Here is a 24,180-nt window from a genome sequence, read left to right as displayed (position 1 = left end):
GGGCTACAAGGCTACCCCAAAAACAAAGGAAGTGTCAGGCACAAAACACTGAAGTATAGGGTCAACACCAGGAAGTACATGTGAAGAATATAAGATGTGGTCCATGACTTGGGGTACAAGGGTAGGAAAATGGAGAATGTTCCCAGAACAATTGGTGGCTATTGTGGATTTTACGGTATTTGAGGCGGGCTTGAAAGAAGAGACTGAAAATTAGGTTGAGATTACAGACAACACTATAAATGTTAGATGAAGGCTTTGAACTTTTGGACGTATTAACTGTTTCCAAGCATGGGATCTTAGTTTAATGTCTTCCTGTTTTGCAGGATGGCACTCAAATCATACCACACAAGCCATGTGAGCAGTTAAAAATATTTATGAAACACCTAAAGTATATAAAGTACGTGGCTAGGTTCTGGATAGGGGATGGGGAAGAAATTGAAGAATCAGTAACGTTTTCCTGGCTCCACAACCCAGTGGGCAAGACAGAGTACAAACAACTTAATGTTTTTCATTCTAACGGTAGATTGCCATTGCACTCATGTGGAACCACGGATTTTATCTATACACATTTTTAGTCATAAAAGTAGACCACAAGACAGGTGCAGCTTCTGGTTCTACTAGTCCAGCTAAGAGCATCTTCAAAGAGGAAAAGTGGCAACTGTGTACTGAAGACACAGGAGGAAGGACTAAAAGTCAAAGGTTACTTCTTATCTGTCAGACCGAGAGCACATCCCCTCATCCAGTCATTTCCAGGAACAGGCCTACCATGGGGATAATGGTCAGTCTGAAGCTATGGGATGGTCCTATCTGGTCATCTTGGCTGCTGGAAGCAAATAGTCACTTGGGTCTACAATCTTTTTAATTTCTTCAATTTCAATCTCTCTCTCTCTCATTCCCTTCCTCTCCTTCTCCCTCTCTCTTTGTAAGTAGTGCACAGATTTAATATCGAAGGTGTGGACGAGAAGAGTCAAACTCTATAAAATATTTGAAGAGATTTATTCTGAGTCAAATATGAGTGACCATGGCCCGTGACACAGCCCTCAGGAGGTCCTGAGAACATGTGTCCAAAGCGGTCAGGGCCCAGCTTGGTTTTATACATTTTAGAGAGGCATGAGACATCCATCAAATACATTGAAGAAACAGTTGGTTTGGTCCAGAAAGGTGGGACAATGAAAAGCCAGCGGTGGTGGGGCTTTCAGGTTATAGGTGAATTGAAACATTTTCTGGTTGACAATTGGTTGGGTTTGTCTAAAAATCTGGGATTCATAGAAAGGGATTGTTCAGGTTAAGATAAAAATTGTGGTGACCAAAGTTGTTTTGAAGTCTTATAGTGTCTGCCCTTAGAGACAATAGATGACAAATGTTTCCTATTCAGATCTTAGTTAATCTCTTTAGGATTGGGAGTGTCTGGAAGAAAAAGATCTAGCTATTTTAATAGAGATTCTTTACAGATGTAAATTTTCCCCTACAAAGAACAGCTTTGTGGGGCCATTTCAAAATATGGCAAAGAAACATGTTTTGGGGTAAAATATTTTTAATTTCTTCCTTGTCTTGTGATGTTAGGCCAGAGTCAGATTGAAAAGTAAGTCACGACATACAGGGTTAAATAAAATCCATCTAATGAGAATTTATGATTTGTAGGGCATGACTCCCCAAACCCCTTAGATAGGAATTTGGGCAAGAAAAAAAAATCAGAGTTTAATCTTCAAAGGTAAAGAGTCCCTTTTAGGGCCACATCTCTGAATATGCTACCACAAACCCCCAGCTACTTAACACCAGCTGGAGCAGAGAGTAAAACGGCGTAACTACTCTTCCTTCTGAATAAGGAGCTGTAACAACCCAAAAGCTGGGCCCTGGCACCCCTAAATGGAAAGAAAAATAAATTAAGATTTATTTATTTATTTGATTATTTTGAGACAGAGTCTTGCTCTGTTAACAGCTCAGGCTGGAGTGTAGTGGCGCTGTCCTGGCTCAATGCAACCTCTGCCTCCTGGGTTCAACGATTCTCCTGCCTCAGGCTCCCAAGTAGCTGGGATTACAGGCAACTGCCATCATGCCCAGCTAATTTTTGTATTTTAGTAGAGATGGAGTTTCTCCATGTTGGCCAGGCTGGTCTGGAACTCCTGACCTCAAGAGATCCACCCACCTCCACCTCCCAAAGTGCTTGGATTACAGGCATGAGCCACCACGCCTGGCAAAGATTTATTAACATTCATAGAGCCAGGTGTGGTGGTTCATGCCTGTAATCCCAGCACTCTGGGAGGCCAAGGCGGGAGGATCGTTTGAGCCCAGGAGTTCGAGACCAGCCTGAGAAACATAGGGAAACCCTCATCTCTACAAATAACTTAAAAAATTTGGCTGGGTGTGGTGCTGTTTGCCTGTAGTCCCAATTATTAGGGAGGCTGGTGTGGGAGGATCACCTGAGCCTGGGAGGTCAAGGCTGCAGTGAGTCATGATCATGCCACTGCACTCAGGCTGGGCAACACAGCAAGACCCTGTCTCAAAAAAAAAAAAAAAAATTAAAAGCAAAAAGGCTGGGTGCGGTGGCTCACACCTGTAATCCCAGCACTTTGGGAGGCCAAGGCAGGCAGATCACCTGTGGTCAGGAGTTTGAGACCAGCCTGGCCAACACGGTGAAACCCCATCTCTACTACAAATACAAAAATTAGCTGAGTGTGGTGGTGACTGCCTGTAATCCTAGCTAGTTGGGAGGCTGAGGCACAAGAATTACTTGAACCTGGGAGGTGGAGGTTGCATCGAGCCAAGGTCATGCCACTGCACTCCAGCCTGGGTGACAGAGTGAGACTCCATCTCAAAAATAAATAAATAAAAATGAAAAAGAGAAACAAACAAACAAAAATTCAAGCAAAGAATTTCCATGTGTAGGGGCCATGTCAGCTGATTGCTCTCACCTGGGCTTTTACTCAAAGAAGTATTACATCATGATAATACATTTATATTTTTTACGTATATATGTATACATAAATTACATATACATATAATTTTACATAGACATATATGTGTATGCGTAATTTTACATAAATGTATATGTAAAATATATAATATATACAAATATACATATACCATACACATATGTGGTAAAATATAACAAAATGTATTATCATAACCGTTTTTCAGTGTACAATTCAGTGGCATTAAGTACATTTACAGCATTGTGCAACTATCACTACAATCTCTCTCTAGAACTTTTCCATCATCCAAACAGAAACTCTGTGTCCATTAAGCAATAACTCCGGATTCCCCATCCTGCCAGGCCCGGCCAACTTCTGTTCTACTTTCTGTCTCTATGAATTTGTCTATTCTAGGTTTCTCATGTAAGTGGATTCATACAGATGCGTCCTTTTGCAGACAGTGGCTATTTAAGTCAGACAGGCAAGGAGGAAGAGAAACAGCCAAGCCAAATGTAGATTCCCTCGGTTCTTTCCTTCCCTGGTGCTTGTCTGGGCTTCTCCCCCATGCGAAATCATCAGTCTTTCTTCCTGGGACTTCTGTGTGGTGAGGATGCCACTAGACACCCTCTGGTAGCTTACAATGCAGTTCATTTCATCTCATTTCCTTCCTGTTTTGTACAGGGACTGATTTCCCCTTTGCTGACTGTCAGTTGAGTTCAAAACCAGGGTCAAAGCTCTGCTCACAGCACAAATCACTTCTTGTGAAGCCTGGCTGGGTTTTGGCCGGCAGCTGCTAGGCTTTCGGTCTTTTATGAGGCTGTCCTGGCCACAATGGAGCTTTGTGTGTGATCAAGGGGTGCTGGGCATGAGCCCGGCTGGGCTAGCTAACACGGTGAGTTGTCCCTGACACTCATGACTTTCAAGCCCTGTGTCCTGGAGGGCACTGTGATCTGGAAGTTCACCTTCCCCGTGAAAAAAACCCAAACCAGCCTCTCCTTTTCCTGCATGGTGATCCGTCTGTAATGATCAGTGACATTCTCAGAATTAACGATTCAGGAAATTCTTGGAAAGCCCACGCCTCAGCATTTAGTGCTTGGGAAATTCTACTGTGAGATCCCGGAGAGGACAGAGCAGACTTCCAGTGAGCATTCCTAACTTGAAAACCCTGTCCTTGAATGTTCCTCCTTAGTCCTAGAGATGCTCTTTCAGAATGTGAACCTCCTGCGTCTGTGATGAGATGTTGAGCGTCTATACTCGGATTTAGTAGGATGTCCATGTGATAGTGCCTAGGCCTGCCTTATGGCAGTTTTGATAAAGGTGATTTCAGAGTGGCTTCAGACAGGATGACTAAAGCCCACAATCTTGGTCCAAAATATCCTAATCTCCCTACAAGAATGATTTTCTTGCCTTGGACTATGTCCAATCTGCCAACTAGTACAGCTGTTTTTAGTGTTTGACTCACTGATTTACCTGGCATGACATTTCCTCTTGTTTCAAGATTCTTTCTCTGAGTTCCTCCTTACTCCTCTTTACCTTTAAATGTCCCTGAAACTGGCTCTTGTCTGGTCCCTTTATTTCATTTTTCTTCCATCTTGCTGGTGGTACAGCAGAAATTGGACATACGGTTTGGTGTTAGATACACCTGACTTCAAAGCCTAACTGTGCTACCTACTAGCTCTGTGACCTTGGGCAAGTTACTTAAACCTCTCTAAGTCATAGATTCCCCCTTGTGAGATGGGAACAATGATTTGTTATTCTCAGGGATGTTCACAGACTTGCTTAAAATAATAAGACAAAGCACCTGGCACATAGCCGATACTCAAAAGATGTTAGCATACACCCACACCTTTTTCTTTCTGATTCATTTAAGGTAAGCCCTTCCCAATCGGCCTTCACCTGACCTGAATTCCTAGGACACTGTATTTGGAATTTTAAATGTTCTAAATATCCAGAGTTCTTGCAGGTTGAAGCTGGTCTAGGCTCCAAACAGGCTGCCCCTAAGGGAAGCAGGGTGATTGGCAGCTAGTATTCATCTGACTTTGGTCATATTGATTCAAGATTTTATCTGAAGATGGCAGCAACTAGTACATGGTGCCACCGTTTAGCCACTCCATGCCAGAGGTACCAGGCAAGTAAAACCCAAATTACCAGTGCCTTTGCTCCATCCTGGAAACGACAAAGGACAAAGTCAAGGAACCCAGGAAAGTGCAACGGGATTTGGTTTTTTGCAGCAAGGAATCTTCTAAGAAAGCCAGGACCAGTATCTTCTAAGAAGGCCAGGACCGGTTCACCTATGTGTCATTACCAGCGCAGGCAGTTCAGAGGTCCTTCCCCGGGAGAAGTTAGGGTACCGCGAGAGAGGGGCTTAGCTCCCTCCCTCCCTCCCTTCCTTCCTTCCCTCCTTCCAGGACTTAGGTTCCTTCTTCCTTTCTTCCTTCCTGGGCTTAGGTTCCTTCCTTCCTTTGGCTTTGGTTCCTTCCTTCCTTCCTTCCTTTCCTTCCTGCCTTCCTTCCTCCCTCCCTCCCTTGGGTTCCTTCCTGCCTGCCTGCCTTCCTCTCTCCTTCCCTCCCTCCCTCCTTCCCTTCTTCTCCTTTCTTTCTTTTTTTTCTTTTTTTTTTTTTTTAGACAGAGTCTTGTTCTGTCGCCCAGGCTGGACTGCAATGGCGCCATCTCGGCTTACTGCAACCTCCGCCTCCCGGTTTGCTCCTGCTTCAGCCTCCCCAGTAGCCGGCATAACAGGCGCCCACCACCACCCCCGGCTAAATTTTATACTTTTAGTAGAGACAGGCGTTCACCATGTTGGCCAGGCTGGTCTCGAACTCCTAACCTCAAGTGATCCGTCCGCCTTGGCCTCCCAAAGTAGGTGCTGGGATCACAGGCGTGAACCACCGCACCCGGCCAGAGCTTAGGTTTCTATTCGTGACAACTTTCTGTATTGGTTGGCAGGTTCTCCTAGCACCACCATGATCTCAGGACTAATCGCTGCACACCCGTTATGGGATTCCAAACCTTCGCTGCAAGAAGACAAGGTGACGAGTTGCTGACAGTGAAAGCTGAACTAACACGGACAGTGAAGTGCTAAATGAGTCGGACTCCGACTCCAGGTGAAGCAGCCAGCAGAGGTCAGAGTGAGGCAGCTCACGTTCTGGGTAAGCTGCAGGTCGATTTCAGGGCCGACTCATCCAGATTACTCAATCTTCATTTCAGGCAATTGTATGACTGCTAAATACAGCTGCTTCGGGCATCTGGGGTTGGGAACTCATTTCTGCCAGGTCTTTGACCCCTGAAAGCGTCGTTGCGTCTGGCCCCGTGGGTAGGGCAGGGCGGGATTTCTAGGAGGACCAGCAGAGGGGCGCATGGGTGCGTGGTGCTGGGCCAGGGCGCCGCGGCACCGGTGTAGGAGCGCGCATGGCCACAGCTCCTTCCATCTCAGCGGCGTCTCAGTGCTGCAGCGGGAACGGCTGTTTGCTTCCCTGAGGAGCTTCTAGAGAGCTACGGTGGCCCCCGTGTGGGAGGTGGGGCGGGGGGCGTGGCGGCGTGGGCGTCTCTGTCCTCTCCTCGGTAGCTCTCCTCCCTCCCCTTTCTGCTGCTATGGGGAGCGCGGTGGCCACGGAACGCTGCCCCGAGCCGCGCGAGGGAGGACCCGACGCGCGGCGTTTACCCGGCGCAGCGTTCCACCGCCCGGGTTTGGCTGGGTGAGGCGGGCGGGGCCGGGGGCGAGAGTGCAGCGGCGTGGGACGGAGAGGGTGGTTAGAGAAAGGGAAGGGAGGGCAGCGGGAGAGCTGGGATGGTGCAAGGGGCGCCAGGGAGGTTTGTGCTCAGCAGAGACACCCAGGTATCTTAGTGTCGGGGGCCCCTTGGAGACAGTGGGAAGGGGCTCCTCGCGGGGTGGCGGATTTCAATCCCGTTGACTTTGTAGGGTGAGGTTGACCCTGTGTTCGGCTTGGGCCGGGAAGGGCGCAGAAGCGGGACCTCAGGGCACTTTTACGCAGGGCGATTCTCGGTGACTACAAAGCCTGCGTCCTGCGTCCTCCCAGGCGCAGTGTTCCGGGATGTGGCTTTTCTCTGTTCTTGTCCTCAACACAGCCAAAGTCGTGGCTATCTGGTGACAGAAAAACATTTTGCTACATAACTGAGCTAGGCTGGAGTGTGAAATCGCGGCGTGTTATTTGGTCCGAGCGCCCTACGTAGCAACTCCCCGCCTCTCGCCCCCCCGCCACCGCCACGCAGGACACTGTCAGGCGGGCGTTCCCCCAACCCGCCCCTTGTGAAGTCCACCTGCTGACACTGATATGGATCCCCTGCGAACTAGATGCTGTCCGCTTGGAGAACGTGGAGAACTTTCAGAGGAGGGGTTACTTCGCCTTGAGTGAAAATTAAGACTCAAAGGAAAAGGTACACTCAAGAGCTGCCCTTACTAGGTTATTTCTATGAAATTTGGAAGGATCTTTGAATTGAAGATGCGGTGGGAGCGCGCAGAGGACAGAGAATCCGTAAGCTTGAGTTTCTTAGACCCAGTTTCTTAAAGCCAAAGTAGCGGGGAGATCTTGGCAAGTCAAGAAACCTCTTTAAACTTCAGTTCCCTTGCCTGGGGGGGGAGGGGGGGAGGATACTCCAGCCGTACCCCACTGTGTGATTTCGAAGGTTAATGGCCTGAAGGGAGGGAGGTGTTTTGAAGCCTATAAAGTATCTTATGAAGGTATCCCCACATTTGCTGCCAGCTCAAACGCTGCCGGCCGCCGACAGAACCTTGTTTGGAGCCGAGTTAAGACAGCATGTTTATGGCAGTAATGGGGTTTTCATGATTACCAGTCCAGAGTGTCAGGACACATCTGTTTCTCAAACCCCAGTTTCTGCACTGCCACATGAAACTGCTCATTACTGAGTGACAGCACAGCACAGGAACTTTGCCTTTTTCATTAACTTCTTTAGGGCCTGTACAAAATGGGAGATGGTAGGAGCTTTGATGAAAATTGAGGGTCATAGCCTCGGAGAGGGGTGGATGGTTAGATTTGACTGGACATAGTCTTCATGCAACCGTTTAACTCCTAAAACATTGTTGGCTGAGTTCTTGTTTTTTGATACAGGGAACATTCTGTCAGAGCCAAGGTTAAACATCCAAGAGTAAACGTTTGTTGGTTTTGTTTTTTTTTTTTTTTTTTTTTTTGCATGATTTTAGAGGATTATAAGTGAAAAACTAAAGAAAGGATACATTGCTTGCTGACATATTTTCCCCCCACCCATCTGAAGGCACACATAATAGCACTGGAAAATTTGAATAGTTTCCCTTGTTACCAAATCTACATTCATATTTCTAATATGGAACGATTATTTCTAGTATGGAGAGAAATACGGAATTTCTAACATGGAAGATTTAGCATGGTGTGTTATTGTAACAATTTAGGCAGTTCTTGGATAAGTATGTCCAGCCTTCCAGAGACTATAAGTGTAGTAATATTAGTGCCTGTTAGTCATATTGTGTGTCTTCCTGATACCCAATTAGATCTCTGATTGTTTTTTCTTTTTAATTAAAAGGAGCTGAAAGATGACACAGTTAAGAAGCTGGAAAATAAAACTAGGTCTCTTTAACTGTGCTGTCTTATTCTGAACTGAAAGTCTTTCTGCAATAATAATGATGGTGATAATAAAGCTAACCTTCATAGGACATTGTGTACCAGACTGATACACGTACTACAATTCTGTTCATTGTCACACTATCCTTCATGGGGAGGTTAAGAGCATTGCTCAAAATCACACAGCTAATAAGTCATTTTTCTCAGATTGGCATAAAAATTATATTGAATTGGGTCCTGTGTGTGTGAGTATTTTAACTTTTGCATTGTGTTTTATCCCACACACGGAGGCGACATGGATGGTGAAACTAGGGGCTCTGGACAAGGTTCCAGAGTTTGGACTGAGCATGCTGCTGAGTGGCTATGTGGTCATCACTTTACTTCCTTTTCTGACCCATAACATGGTGATAATAATTCTACATCGAATGAATCCTTTGTTTCTAGTGAGCATAAAATATGCTCTGTGAAAGTAAAATACTCAGAATGTAAAAAGAAGAGTTTCAGATTCAAGCCTTTTTGTCATCAGTAGGCTGGAAAATGAATAGAAGTTAAAATAAACTATACACTTAATGCGATTTTTCCAACAATTATGTTGAAAAATTATTGTTTAAAAATGCATTCATTCCAATGATCCTTAGCTTTATATTTATTAAAAGAAGTAAATGTAAATTAGACCTCAAAGTTTTTTTTAAGAGGTAACGTTGAAAAGCACCCACAGTCAACAGGTGCTGTTCACTGGTTGATTTTAGATGATGAAAATTGCAGGCCAGGTGCGGTGGCTCACGCCTGTAATCCCAGCACTTTGGGAGGCCGAGACGGGTGGATCACGAGGGCAGGAGATTGAGACCATCCTGGCTAACACGGTGAAGCCCCGTCTCTACTAAAAATACAAAAATTAGCCGGGCATGGCGGCGGGCGCCTGTAGTCCCAGCTACTCGGGAGGCTGAGGCAGGAGAATGGTGTGAACCCGGGAGGCGGAGCTTGCAGTGAGTGGAGATCGCGCCACTGCACTCCAGCCTGGGCAACAGAGCAAGACTCTGTCTCAAAAAAAAAAAAAAAAGAAAAAAGAAAATTGTAGAGTAAGTACGTTTGTAGAAAATTGTAGAGTAAGTACAATCATAGAGTAAGTATAAGAAGAATTGTATTCAAAGGTATTGTATTATTCTTATAAAGAATTGTATTCTTATACTCTTTTACATTCTTTTTTTCCAACAAGCTACCGTTGATCAGAAAAGAACTGAATTCCAAAAATATACGTAGGGCACTTCCCTATTCTCTCTGTATTTACTTGGAAATGATTCTTAGTTTTTGGCATGGCCACTTTGTTAAGTAAAGAGACTTCCACTTATCTATATGCATATTTTGCAGGTATTTTTAAAAATATGGCTCAATTGTTAAATCATTTTGTTAGTCCCATGACTTACGTAAAAATCTGGGAGTTTTTTTGCTTGCTCACTCTTAGTTTAGGCTTGGTTTTACGGTGATCTGGGCTCAGGAAGGTAGACATATCAATGTCACTAGCATTGCCAAGGTATAGGCAGTCTGCCGCATGCTGGGTGAATATTAATATTCGGAAGAGATATTTGAGTCCACAAGATTTAAAGGTCTTCTCTCCACCCCTGTGCTTGTAGAATTAGGGCTAGATTAGTTTAGCCTGGGCGTCCTGGGTCTTGGTCATTTGAAAATAGCTCCTCAAGTAGCCTGGCTGTGTGTCTTAGTATGGCAGAAACAATTCATTATTCACTCCATGTATCTTCTCTTGTATTGTGAAATTACAGATGATAGTTTTCTTGCTTTCTGTTTTTCCAAACAATGCCACCTGGACTTGTGGGTTTTGCTCATATGTTGACTGTTTCTTAATCAAGATAGCTTTAATAGTCTTCACCCCACCCCCATCCTCCAGCTGCCCTTTGGATGTTGCTGTGTAGAAGCCAAGAGAGTTCATTTTTGTTGGGGGCTGGGCTAGGTTGGTAATAATCTGAAGCACCTTGAAAGATTCTGACCTAATCGAGGCATAGGGAAATGATGTGTGTGTAGAAAATTTGGAACTGTGCCAGGCACAAAGTAAATGTCATGTAAACATTAGTTATGAATTGATGAGGAGAAAGGTGTCAGAAAATGAATGCTGTAGAGAAGGCTATAGGGCAGTACGTGGGGAGAGCAGTTACCTGTAGAGATGTGGTTTTGTCAAAGGTGATGGGAAAGGTCTCAGTTTTGAAGGTGATGGGTAAGGTCTTCATTTGAATAAAGATCCACAAGAGGGTATGGGTAGAGGGATGTAGAGGTGTCCAGGTAGCAGAGAAGGAGGTCAGATAGGCAACCTAGGGACTCATGGACAGATGTAGCAAATTGAAGGTTTTTAGAAAACCTACGGGAATTGTTTAATGGAAAATTTCAAACCTAAACATAGAGAGAATAGTACAATGAACAGCCTTCTCCCTTCGTCTAGCTTTGGCAGTTATCAACATGGCCAGTTGTGCTTCATCCATGTTGCCCACTGGCATTATTTTAAAGCAAATTCAAGAAATGCTACCAGTTATTTCTATGTATCATCCCCACTGACATTCTGTCAGTTATTTCTAAATACTTCTGTATATATTTCTTAAAAATAGGCACTTAAAACATAACCACAATACTTATCTTTTTTGACCTTGTTTATCATCTGTAAATCTTGGCCTGAGAGCCTTCTTGCAGCACTGGTTTAAAGATAAGCGTGGATAGACCGGGTGCCGTGGCTCACCTGTAATCCCAGCACTTTGGGAGGCCAAGGTGGGTGGATCACTAGGTCAGTAGTTCGAGACTAGCCTGGCCAACATAGTGAAACCCCGTCTCTACTAAAAATACAAAAAAAAATTAGACGGTCATGGTGGCAGGTGCCTGTAATCCCAGCTACTTGGTAGGCTGAGGCAAGGAGAATTGCTTGAACCTGGGAGGCAGAGGTGGCAGTGAGCCGAGATTGTGCCACTGCACCCCAGCCTGGGTGAAAACAGTGAAACTCCGTCTCAAAAAAAAAAAAAAAACCTCTGTCTTTACCAGGTCTTGATGTTTTTTGTTTTTTCCTTTTCTAGATAGTTCTATCATGACAATTTCACTTTTACTTCCTCTTTCTTCTCCTTACCTATTTTTGACACATTTACTCAGTATTTCCCTTCTCCTTTTAACTTTCTCCTATCCTTTCAGTATTTTTGTTCACAGCCAGATGTGTAGCTTGTGCTCCTTGGATCCTTGTAGCCCATGAAATACAGCTCCCTTTAGTTCTAGATCTTTTTGAAGGGAGATGAGCATTTCCTACTCGTGTTTTTAAAAAAATACTGTTATTGAGATTGAGATAGAATTTACATGCCAAACGCTTCACTGATTTAAAGTGTACAAGTCTAGCCCGGGGGCCGGGCGCGGTGGCTCAAGCCTGTAATCCCAGCACTTTGGGAGGCCGAGGCGGGCGGATCACGAGGTCAGGAGATCGAGACCATCCTGGCTAACATGGTGAAACCCCGTCTCTACTAAAAATACAAAAAAAAAACTAGCCGGGCGTGGTGGCGGGCGCCTGTAGTCCCAGCTACTCGGAGGCTGAGGCAGGAGAATGGCCTGAACCTGGGAGGCGGAGCTTGCAGTGAGCCGAGATCGTGCCACTGCACTCCAGCCTGGGTGACACAGCGCGAGACTCCGTCTCAAAAAAAAAAAAAAAAAAAAAAAACAAAAAAAAAACAAGTCTAGCCCGGCATGGTGGCTCTTGCCTATAATCCCAGCACTTTGGGAGGCTGAACTAGGAGGATTGCTTGAGGCCAGGAGTTTGAGACCAACCTGAGCAACACAGTGAGGCCTTTCCTCTACAAAAATAAAAAAATTGGCCAGATGTGGTGGCACACCTGTGGTCCTAGCTGCTCTGAAGGCTGAGACAGTAGGATCACTTGAGCCAAGGAGGTCAAGGCTGCAGTGAGCCTTTGAGTAAGTTGCCTAATGGTCTCCATTTCAGTTCTCAAATTGGCATAATAACACCTGAAAATTTGCAAATTATTATTTTGCAGAATGAGACTGGGAAGGGTGTCATATGCAGTGACCACAGGGAGTTAGTCATTTGGGTGTTTTGGGCAACCCTGCAGTTCTTTTAGGTGAAATATTCAATTTTCCGTGAACTTTGCCTTTCCCTTCTTACTTACCCATTTCTCTTGATTGCTTTCTGCCTTCTTTTGTGTTCTTCTGACAGCAAACCTTCAAAATTAATGGTCATTGCCAAAGGCTAAATCAGAGTGGAGTCTTTTGTGACACCACCCAGCCACATCACAGTATAGCACTGCTTCCTTTCTGTGGCTTTTATTACTACATAGTATATAGTATATAGATGAAATAGGAAAATTGTAGTTTACCACAATTCCTGGACACTGTTTTGGAAGCTGTCGAGTTAAATTATCGGGCGTCTTGACAGTTTATATTTGATATGTGATAGTTTTAGACTCTGTTATTCTCTTGGGGATATGAATCTTTGCCTAACGTCAAAGCATGAAGAGAAGTAGATCCCGAGAAGGAAGGGAAGAAGTTCTGGGGAACTGTGGTGACCAAGCAGCTCACATGCTACAGTTTAAGATTTATTCGTGCTCCACTCAGCATTTGTTTATTACTAGCCAGGGAGATAGTGAATAGACACACATTTATACATTCAGACATACACACATTTCAAGGATTGATAAGCAGAGGTAATACAGGTCTAAGCAATACTTAGCATCTTCTCAACATACTTCCTCCCACTGTCACAAAGGGGGTCACTATCTCCCTTCCACCAGCACATAAGCTGAGGAAGGGCAGGAAGCTCATTTTAGTCCCCTCTGTTACCCTAGTGCTACCAAAACACAAACAATGCCAGACCTGTAGTAGATGCTCAGTAAATATTTCTTAACTGAATAACTAACACACTACAAACGATATGGCAGCAAGGAACATAGCTGGCAATGGTATCAGCACCTGTGCTTAGTAACGTAGCATAAAATTGATAAAAATGAATTTTACCTTTCACTCTAGACTCTTATTTATTTGTGATTTCTATTCTCTGATATCCTTTATTCTAAGGAAATGGTTGATGAACATTTAGGTCATGATTTCTAATTTCTTCTAAAGGGTGACATCCATTCTTGACTTCCTTTCTTGAGTGACGAAGAAATAACCAACATAACCATACCTAGGTATTGTTTGATAATTTGTTCATGATTTCATTCATAAGTGCAAAGAATATATTTATCAAACACCTATTATTGCCACTGTTCTGGGTTCTGGGGACAAAGTAGTGTCCAAAATACCTTATTTTAAAATGTACCCTTGGCCACATGCGGTGGCTCATACCTGTAATCCCAACACTTTGGGAGGCCGAGGCGGGTGGATCACCAGAGGCCAGGAGTTCCAGACCAGCCTGGCCAACGTTGCAAAACCCCGTCTCTACTAAAAATACAAAAAAATTAGCCAAGCATGGTGGCGGGCACCTGTAATCCCAGCTACTTGGGAGGCTGAGGCAGGAGAATTGCTTGAACTTGGGAGGCAGAGGTCGCAGTGAGCTGAGATGGTGCCATTGCACTCCAGCCTGGGCAACAAGATGAAAACTCTGTCTCAAAAAAAAAAAAAAAAAAAGTGCCCTCATAGGTTTAACATTCTGGTGGGTGCTAGTCATTGAGGTTAAATATAATGAGATTTGTGCTAAAGAGAGAAACAGAGCTAAAAAGAGGGATAGGAACTGTTTGGGAGGGGCAATTGCTAGTTTTTATAGGCTGACCAGGGAGGCCTCACTGACAAGGTAAGATTTAAGATGTGTCTTTTGGCCGGGCGCAGTGGCTCACGCCTGTAATCCCAGCACTTTGGGAGGCCGAGGCGGGCGGATCACGAGGTCAGGAGATCGAGACCATCCTGGCTAACACAGTGAAACTCCGTCTGTACTAAAAATACAAAAAATTAGCCGGGCGTAGTGGTGGGCGCCTGTAGTCCCAGCTACTCGGAGGCTGAGGCAGGAGAATGGTATGAACCCGGGAGGCGGAGCTTGCAGTGAGCCGAGATTGCTCCACTGCACTCCAGCCTGGGCAACAAGCGAGACTCCGTCTCAAAAAAAAAAAAAAAAAAGATGTGTCTTTACTCTGATGTCCCCAGTTGTGTATTCAATAGGCAGTTAGGGTTGGGGCATAGAAAATCCTAAATCTTAAATCTGATGTACTTTTGCCTGTTCATGAAATAACTTCAAGAGTGTTTTACGTCGTGGGAGCTAAAGCTGCTCTGCCCTCAAAGTGCTAACTGCTTATGATCTGAAAGACTTTTGTGACGTCACTGTAGGTGTCATGGTGGCACTGAGGCATCTGTCCCTCCTGCAGAAGTTGCATCTTTGCTGTTAATACTGTGTCTGTGTGGTGGCTCTAGTGATGCAGTCATTCTTGATGGGGCCACTGACTCTGATGTCACAATGACTTAGCTGGAGGAGTCCTGAAGTCTCCTGTTTGTCTAGGGCCTTTGCTGCAGCTTATATGTTCACTAGTAATCTGGCCTGTGCTTACCTTTTAATCCCAGCTGGAAAATCTCAGTAGGAATGATGGTAAGCTTTGAGATTGAGATCTCTTCCTTTAAATATTTTTGGAAATTGATTTTATTTTTTGTACCTAAGTATCTCTGATTCAAAGGGCCCCCTTTGTGACAGTGGGAGGAAGTATGTTGAGAAGATGCTAAGTGTTGCTTAGACCTGTATTACCTCTGCTTATCAATCCCTGAAATGTATGTATATCTGAAGGTATAAATTTGTGTCCATTCACTATCTCCCTTCCACCAGCACATAAGCTGAGGAAGGGCAGGAAGCTCATTTTAGTCCCCTCTGTTACCCCAGTGCTACCAAAACAAAAACAATGCCAGACCTGTAGTAGATGCTCAATAAATATTTCTTAACTGAATAACACACTACAAACAATATGGAAACAAGTGACATACCTGGCAATGGTATCATAGCACCTGGCAAATTGTTTTTTGCCTTAAAGGTAAAATAAAAAATGGGGATATTGACCTCCTGTCACTACTGCATGGACTTTGATGGTTTCCAATCATTACTTTCTCCTCTGTGTCAATCTGCCTCTTCGAGAAACTCATACTCCTGGTGAGTGTCCGACCTGGCCTTTTGTCCTCTCTCTGCCACTGTCCAGCTGTGACCTTAGACATGGTTGTGAATATATTATGGGCCTATTCTAACTCTCAATGCTTTGATATTATAACCTTGCAAAGCAGCACCTGCTGGTTATTTTTGTGAAGCAACAACACTTTTGTAGAAGGAAGTGAAGCAAGCACCTGCTTCTGACAGTTGCTTTTTATGAGGAAGTTGGTTTTTGCTCAATTCACTTAGGTCATTCCATGTATGGGAGGCTCCAAATAAGGTCATTCTCTTTGAACTATTGACTTTAACTTGTTTATAAAAAAAAAACACTGGGATCGGCCAGGCACAGTGGCCCACACCGCAATCCAGCACTTTGGGAGGCCGAGTTGGGTGGATCACTTGATGTCAGGAGTTTGAAACCAGCCTGGCCGACATGGTGAAACCCTGTCTCTACTAAAAATACAAAAATTAGCCAGCGTGGTGCCCACCTGTAATCCCAGCTGCTGGGGAGGCTGAGGCATGAAAATTGCTTGAATCCGGGAGGTGGAGGTTGCAGTGAGCCGTGATCGCACTGCTGCACTCCAGCTTGGGCCACAGAGCGAGACTCGTCTCAAAAAAAAAAAAAAAAAAAAAATTAAAAACAAAACCACCTGTAATCACTACTGCTTTACCATTTGAGACTCCATATTTTTCATGTGGTTTCACATCTATAATCATCTCCCCTCACCAAACACACAAAAGATATGTGTAGAAAATTGAGAATAAACCATAACTTATATAGTTTTATTCTCTTGGAAATAATGAGGCTGTCATGAACTATGGACTCAGACTAAGAGTGGAACTAGTAAGAGAAAGGAACTAAAAAAGGAAAGTCAACCAAAAAAGGACACAAATAAGGATGTTCATTGTTATATACTTTATAACTGCAAAAAGTTATACATAAATTTCTATCAGTAGGGTCTGGCTAAGTAAGGTACGATGTATTTATACTAGAGAAAGTGACAAGACAGTTTAGGAGAATCAGATACACCTTGAAGACATACTGTTGCGTGAAAAAGAAGGTAAGTTGTAGAATAACTCCAGTATGATCCCATGGATGTGTATAAAAAAGAAAACATATCTTCTGGTCTGAAATATGCACGTTAATTCATAGATAAAGGTCTAGAAATAATAGAATGGTTAACAATGTGATTCCTGAGAATCAAGTAGGATTGTGGGGCTTAGGGTGATGAGAGCTGTTCAGTTTTTACTCTAGGCTTCTATGTTTGGGCATTTTATAAAAATGTCATGGTTTCCTTTTGTAATTATAAAATCCAGAATTATTGGAGAGGAAAAGATGTGTGACAAAGAGAAATTGGTGCACAAGGTGGGATTTGAGGTCAGGAGAAGGAAGATAGGCATTTTGGCGGGTGAGTTCTGGCAGTTAACACAACCAGATATACTCTGTTGATATTTTGTGAATGGTGATTTGGGGCTTTTGTAGTGTTTTCAAGATGCATGTATACATTTATATATGTGTACTACAGACAAACGATGCATTTATGTATTAATATATGTTATATACAAAAGGTATATATATGTATATGTGTGTGTGTATATATATATATGCCTCCAGAAACAGTATATGTCATTTGCAAAATGTATGTATATATACACACCCCTACAGTTGACCCTTGAACAATGCAGGGGTTAGGGACGCTAACACCCTGTGCAGCTGAAAATCTGCACACAACTTTTGACTCCCCCAAACCTAACACTACTTATAACCTACTGTTAACCGCAGCCTTACTGATAACATAAACAGTTGATTAACACATATGTTGTATGTTAGTGTATAATACTATATACTGCATTCTTACAATAAAGCAGAGAAAAGAAAATGTCATTAAGAAAACCATAAGGGGCCGGGCGCGGTGGCTCAAGCCTGTAATTCCAGCACTTTGGGAGGCCGAGACGGGCGGATCACAAGGTCAGGAGATCAAGAATATCCTGGCTAACACGGTGAAACCCCGTCTCTACTAAAAAATACAAAAAACTAGCCGGGCGAGGTGGCGGGCGCCTGTAGTCCCAGCTACTCGGGAGGCTGAGCCAGGAGAATGGCGTAAACCCGGGCGGCGGAGCTTGCAGTGAGCTGAGATCCGGCCACTGCACTCCAGCCTGGGCGACAGAGCGAGACTCCGTCTCAAAAAAAAAAAAAAAAAAGAAAAGAAAAAAAGAAAACCATAAGGAAGAGAGAATATATTTACTGTTCATTAAGTGGAAATAGATCATCATAAAGGTCTTCATCCTCGTCCTCTCATGTTGAGTAGACTGAAGAGGAGGAGGAAAAAGAGGCATTAGTCTTGCTGCCTCATGGTGACAAATATGGAAGAAAATCCACATGTTAGTGGGCCCACAAAGTTCAAATCCATGTTGTTCAAGGGTCAATCGTGTGTGCGCGCGCATGTATGTAAATTATACATATAATCTTTATTACTCGAAAAGGTATAAACTAGAATATAGGGCCCCCAAATAAAGAAGTCTCAAACACTCTTGAGACTCAAAGTCTCAAAAACAGTTTTCATATGTACCTTATTTTGGTCTACTGAACTTTTATTATTGGGTGAGAACAATTTCATGTTTTAGGAAACATGGATTCACTTCTATTCCTATATGAGTAATTCTGCCCCATTAATAGAACAGTTATATCTGCCACAGAAGTCTTTTCTCTAGCTCTTTTTTTTTTTTTTTTTTTCTGAGATGGAGTCTCGCTGTCTTCCAGGCTAGAGTGCAGTGGCACGATCTTGTCTCACTGCAACCTCCGCCTCCCAGGTTCAAGCGATTCTCCTGCCTCAGCCTCCTGAGTAGCTGGGATTATAGGCCCCTGCCACCACGCCCAGCTAATTTTTGTATTTGTAGTAGAGGTGGGGTTTCACCATGTTGGTCAGGCTGGTCTCGAACTCCTGACCTCAGGTTATCCACCCACCTCGGTCTCCCAAAGTGCTGGGATTACAGGCGTAAGCCACCGCGTCTGGCCTTTTCTCTAGCTCTTAACTTTGTCTCCATTTTGTTGGATTTGTTATTTCAATTCGTAAACATTTATTGAAACCTCGTATGCATCTCTAGGTATGGGGCGTGCTACTCGGCAGGGAACAGACAAGGCCCCTCCTCTCATGAAGCTTATAGTTAGGTGGGAGTCAGGGGAGAATGGTGGTAATGAACTAAAAAATAGCAGGAAGTGAGCATCTCTGTGATGAAAACTTAATGTTTATGGCGATGTGAGAGGCAATGATGGGGGAAGTACCTGAAGAAGAAAGGTGGTTAGGAAAGATATCTTTGAGGAAGTAATTTATAAATCAGGGCATTCACAACAGGAAAGAGCCAAATGTGTGATCATCTGGGGGAGGAGCATTTTAGAAAGAGGAAACAAAACAGCATTCCTAGGGTTAGAAGGAGTCTATAGGGCTCAAGAGCTTGCAGTGTGGTTGGGGCTTTTGGAGGCTGGATGAAGATAAGTGGGAGAGGTTTACAGGGACAGCATCATGTCAGGCCTTGAGGGCAAGGTAAGGAGTCTGGATTTTATTCCAGATTTGATGAGAAGACTTTGGGGGATTTTGATTAGGGCAATGACATGATCTGATTTAGGTTTATAAAAGATCTCTCCGAATACCTCTTGATTGTAAATGGGCAAGAGTAATCACTTCTCGGCCTTTTGGCTAAGATCAAGTATAGTATCTGTTCTTATCAGTTTAGTATCTGATATGTCCTCTATCCAGGGACAATATATTAAATGGATTTTTGGAGCAGGGACATGGGCTAGGAGCTTGCTCTGTCCACTCCACGCATCAACCTGGTATTGCCGTACCTCTAGGAACAGTGCACCCCTCTGGGTGTTAAAACACAGTGTTACTGGCTGGGCACGTTGGATCCCGCCTGTGAGCCCAGCACTAGAAGGCTGAGGCAGGTGGATCACGAGGTCAGGAGTTGAAGACCAGCCTGGCCAACATGATGAAACCCCGTCTCTACTAAAAATACAAAAATTAGCTGGGTGTGGTGGCACATACCTGTAATCTCAGCTACTCGGGAGGCTGAGGCAGAGAATTGCTTGAACCTGGGAGGCAGAGGTTGGAGTGAGCTGAGATTGTGCCACTGCACTCCAGCCTGGGCAAGAGTAACAGCAGGGAAACCTATTGGGAAGCTATGGCTGCACGTCCAGGTGTGAGAAGACGATAACTCAGACAAAGACGGCAGCTATAGCTATAAACTTGCTGATGGAATGAAGTTGGAGAGCTAAGGAAAGATAAAATCAGAAATGACTCCTAAATTTCAGGCTTGGGCAATTGGGTGACGGGGGAAAAGCAGGGAAGGAGCAGGTTTCAGGAGAAATGAGTGACTGTTTTGGATGTATCAGGTTGCAATGCCTACTGGACAAATGTCAAATAGGCAGTAAGATACGCTAGCTGGGAGATCAGAAATAGAGATACATGTAGGAGTTGCCTACATACACAGCGATGGTATTTATAGCCCTGTAATTGACTCCAAAGTCTCACGTTCACCACTGTGCAGGGTGAATGTGGCATAGGCCACCCTTCTATCTCTAGGCCTTCCCCTGGCTCTTCTTACTTTTGCTGTTGAAGGTTGCTTTTAGCTTCACAATGCAAAGGGCAGTGGGAGAACAGAAAAGCAAAACATTTCCCGAGCCTGTAATTACAGTGACAAAGAGTGCTTCTTGTTTGTGTAGCTCTCAACATTTTAATCATTACCTCCTCACTAAAGCTAAAATCTGAGCTTAGAAGTGAGTGGGTTTTAAAGATGGATTCTAGATTCATACTGTGTTCTCTAAATATTATGAACTGAGAATACATTGATATTGATAAGTATGAAAGGTAATGTAAGTTACATGAAGCCAAGCCTTTAGTGCTATAGATCATCCCTCTGTTTTATGTACCACTTTGCCTACTTCATTGAAACACAAGAACAAATTAAATGAAAATAAGAACATATGGAAATGGCTGGGCACAGTGGCTCATGCCTATAATCCTAGCACTTTGAGAGGGCAAGGTGGGTGGATCATCTGAGGTCAGGAGTTCGAAACCAGCCTGGCTAACATGGTGAAACCCCCTCCCTACTAAAAATACAGAAATCAGTCAGGCATGATGGTGGGCACCTGTAATCCTGGCTACTCGGGAGGCTGAGGCACGAGAATAGCTTAAAAACCTGGGGAGTGGAGGTTGCAGTGAGCCGAGATCGCCCCACTGCACTCCAGCCTGGGTGACAGAGTAAGACTCTGTCTCCAAAAAAAAAAAAGTATGGAAATGTATCTTTACTTCCAGATAGTATTCCTATCTTGGATTTGACATTTAATTTTATTAAAATAATTTTGATGCATGGATGTTATACATTTTTATGGGATTTATCAGTTGATCCTTTGTGATTTCTTAATTTTATGCTTTGAAAAATGTTTCCTATCCCAATGTCAAGCCTCTGTAGGTTTACTGCTAGTTTTATAGCTGATTTATTTATTTTTTGACTTATAAATCCAAGTGGACTTTACTGTGTTGGATAGAACCAAATACAGACTTCTAAATTTTTGGGTTTTGCCATCTCAAAATAACTTGTAGCCAAAATACAATTGAATTCTTATTTACTTTGAATGATTCTTTGCTCATTGCAGAATAGCTCTCCAGACCCCCAGCTGGCCATGTGGTGAGTTTGGGGCCCAAATCAAGTAGTACCAGCAATCAGGGAACTCCCTCTATCTGTTTTGAATGGATTCACACCAGTCACAAGCCTGGAAAGATGGTGTCACAGTCTACAGTCAGGCAGGATTCTCCTGAGGACCCCTGGGAAAGGATCACCCATTACTCTGGCATTATTGATGGATCGCCTGGACTCCTGAACACTGACCATCCTCCTTGCCAATTAGACATCAGGCTCATGAGGCACAAAGCTGCCTGGATCAACCCTCAGGATGTGCAGCAACAGCTGCAGGACTTGCAACCTCAGGTGCCAGCAGCCGGGAACAGTGGGACCCATTTTGTGACAGATGCTGCCTCTCCCTCAGGCCCTTCATCTTCGTGCCTCAGGGACTCCCTGGCAGAGACAACATTGTCTGAGGCTACTACAGACTCCATTGGCAGCGCTTCTCCCCATGGCTCGAGGGAAAAGAGTAGCAGCTTCTCTCTGTCCTCAACAGAAGGACACATGGTCCACCCAGGATACTCTCATCGAGTGTCTCTGCCCACAAGCCCTAGGATTTTGGTCACCTCCCCATATCCTGAGACTGACAGTGCTTTTTTTGAGCCTTCCCACCTGACATCTGCTGCTGCTGAAGGTAATTTTAGTAGGTGACCCCCCTCATTCCTCTCTCTTCACACCCTTGCTTTACCTTGCTCTAAAGCCTGCTTTATTGTCTTCCCCATGGGAGAAAAGTTCGTGGGTTTCCACTCTGACCACATGCCAGTGCATTGCCTCATTTAATATTAGTCAGCAGCCCGGCCAGCTGGGTGGTCACAACAGGTGAAATCTAGTATTGGCTTTCTCCTTAGACTGCAGAGAATTGTTACCTTTTTAGCTTAACGTAGTTGATAATCAATGCCATGTGCCATCTTTAAGCTGGTGTCCGCCTTCAGGAACTTAGAGTTCATTAAATGGTCTGCAAGGGAGAGCATCAGAAGCACTCTCAAGTCAGTGTGGGGGTTGGAGGTGTTTTCAGACAGTCACAGAGGGCTCCATTTCACACCAGTACCTAGTAGGTGGTGAACTCACTTCACTTGTTATATTTATCTGTATAGAGTCTGACGGGAAAATAGGAAGATTTTAAAACAATAACTACAGTACCCCCCGACGACTATACCAAACCCCTTTTTATTAAAACAAGGGCTCTCACTGCTATGAAGTAATGTACATATGCCTAAGACCCTAAAATTCCTAAAACTTGGATAATCCATGCAAAGTGCTACTCAAGAGTCAATAAATTAGCTGTCACTGTTATCTGTGACATGTTTATTTCATTTTTAAATATTTATGTTATAGTCACACTTGTCATTATTAATTTACATTTCTATTAGAACCCTAGTACAAATAATTAATGAAGCTTTTTCTTTCCAAGCAATTTAAAAAGTCATCAGTCTGCCTGCTGCCTGCCTGTTTCTCTATATGTTTATTTCTCACTAGCAGGAGCTCAACTTTGTTATTCGTTCTTTTGGAATGTTCTTTGGAAATGTTGGGGCAATCAAAGATGATGACAGTCTGTAACACATTTATTCATTGCTTAAGAAGAACACATTTTGGATAATCTTTCAATGGTTAATTTTGAGATAAGGACCAAGTGTAAGCGAAATGACAAGACTGATGACAGGCCTTTGTTTTTTTTTTTTTTTTTTCTATTTTTTTGCTCACTTGCTTCGATAGTTCTAAGATGTAAGAGTGACTTGCAAATTTAGTAATGGCTAAGTGAGAGATTAGTCTTAATAGACTGTCTCATAGAGGAAAGGCCTCTCCCCAACAGAGCACCACCATAAGGACAAGTTATAATAAACTGAAGGTGATCTTTGGGGCCTAGGATGCCCTTGCCTGAAACCTTTTGTTCTATCACGGTACAGGAAGTCGTACTACAATTTACAATTATCCTTTAGCTTTGTCTTTTTCTCAGAAAGAAAACAGGTACCCCAGCCCCTGTTGCCCAAAGACAAGGACTCCCAGCAGCTCCTGCCAGCGCCTTTAGAAACAACTCACAGAGCCGGGCGCGGTGGCTCACGCCTGTAATCCCAGCGCTTTGGGAGGCCGAGGCCAGCGGATCACGAGGTCAGGAGATCGAGACCATCCTGGCTAACACGGTGAAACCCCGTCTCTACTAAAAATACAAAAAATTAGCCGGGCATGGCGGCGGGCGCCTGTAGTCCCAGCTACTCGGGAGGCTGAAGCAGGAGAATGGCGTGAACCCGGGAGGCGGGGCTTGCAGTGAGCTGAGATCGCGCCACTGCACTCCAGCCTGGGCGGCAGAGCCAGACTCCGTCTGGAAAAAAAAAAAAAAAAAAAAAGAAACAACTCACAGAATGTTTTGAGAATATTTCTTAGACTCAGAGAGGGGATTCATTCTATAAGAGTAAGAAAAAGAAGCCCTGAGTGATCGAGTTTTCTTTCTGTGGTGTGGAGGCAGCAATAGGGAAAACAGCTATTGGCCACTAAGACGTGGATATTCCTATGACCGCTGCATCTCAGATGGCAGCAAAAGGGTTTTTTTTGTGTGTGTGTGTGTTGGGGGGGAAATACTTTAGGGAAAGACTGTCTGCATCTGTAAGCATTTCTTGAGACTGTAGGAAGGGATTCCACAGTTTCTTTGGTTTGCGTAGGAACTACACGTTCACAAGCGCTTTCACCTGCCTTTATCTCCTTAATGTCCTGATAAATATCCCAATTTCAGGGCTGAGAGCATTTTGATGCAGAGGCACAGCCGGTGAATGGACAGCTGGAACTGGAATCTACTCTGTTTCAGTTCTTCTCTGTGTTCTTTCCTCTATACTCAGAGTCTGCAAACTATGACCTGTGGACCAAATCCTGCCAGCTTCCTGTTTTTATAAATGAATTTCTCTTTTGTCTATAGCTGCTTTCT

General features: G+C 44.0%; 1 protein-coding gene and 1 non-coding gene across 21 annotated transcripts in view; both read left to right on the top strand.

Moving 5' to 3' along the window:
- Nucleotides 1–5,736: 5,736 nt before the first annotated feature.
- The window catches only part of RUBCNL (rubicon like autophagy enhancer), a 52,198-nt gene continuing 33,754 nt past the window's right edge, over nucleotides 5,737–24,180 (top strand). For 13 of the 20 annotated variants that reach the window (XR_004178599.1, XR_002518208.2, XR_004178598.1 and 10 more), the window contains exons 1-2: nucleotides 18,559–19,129; nucleotides 21,241–21,900. Coding sequence is in view for 10 of the 20 variants with exons in the window: in XM_021929422.2 (XP_021785114.1) it covers nucleotides 21,366–21,900 (535 nt within the window). In the remaining 10 variants the exon portion in view is untranslated. Of the gene's footprint in view, nucleotides 6,062–6,153; nucleotides 6,608–7,003; nucleotides 7,406–14,583; nucleotides 15,045–15,080; nucleotides 15,594–18,558; nucleotides 19,130–21,240; nucleotides 21,901–24,180 lie in introns of those variants that run through there. The other 7 variants (XM_031655716.1, XM_021929420.2, XM_009191901.4 and 4 more) reach the window with 7 other exon arrangements.
- On the top strand, nucleotides 19,263–19,453 carry LOC116270636. Its single transcript, XR_004178789.1, has one exon. It is a non-coding gene; the product is annotated as a U2 spliceosomal RNA (small nuclear RNA).

The sequence above is a fragment of the Papio anubis genome, chromosome 15 (genome assembly GCF_008728515.1).
Source record: "Papio anubis isolate 15944 chromosome 15, Panubis1.0, whole genome shotgun sequence".
In the NCBI taxonomy this organism is placed as follows: Eukaryota; Metazoa; Chordata; class Mammalia; order Primates; family Cercopithecidae; genus Papio; species Papio anubis.
Note: the sequence above shows the minus strand (reverse complement) of the source record. Positions and strands in the feature narration are given on the sequence as shown.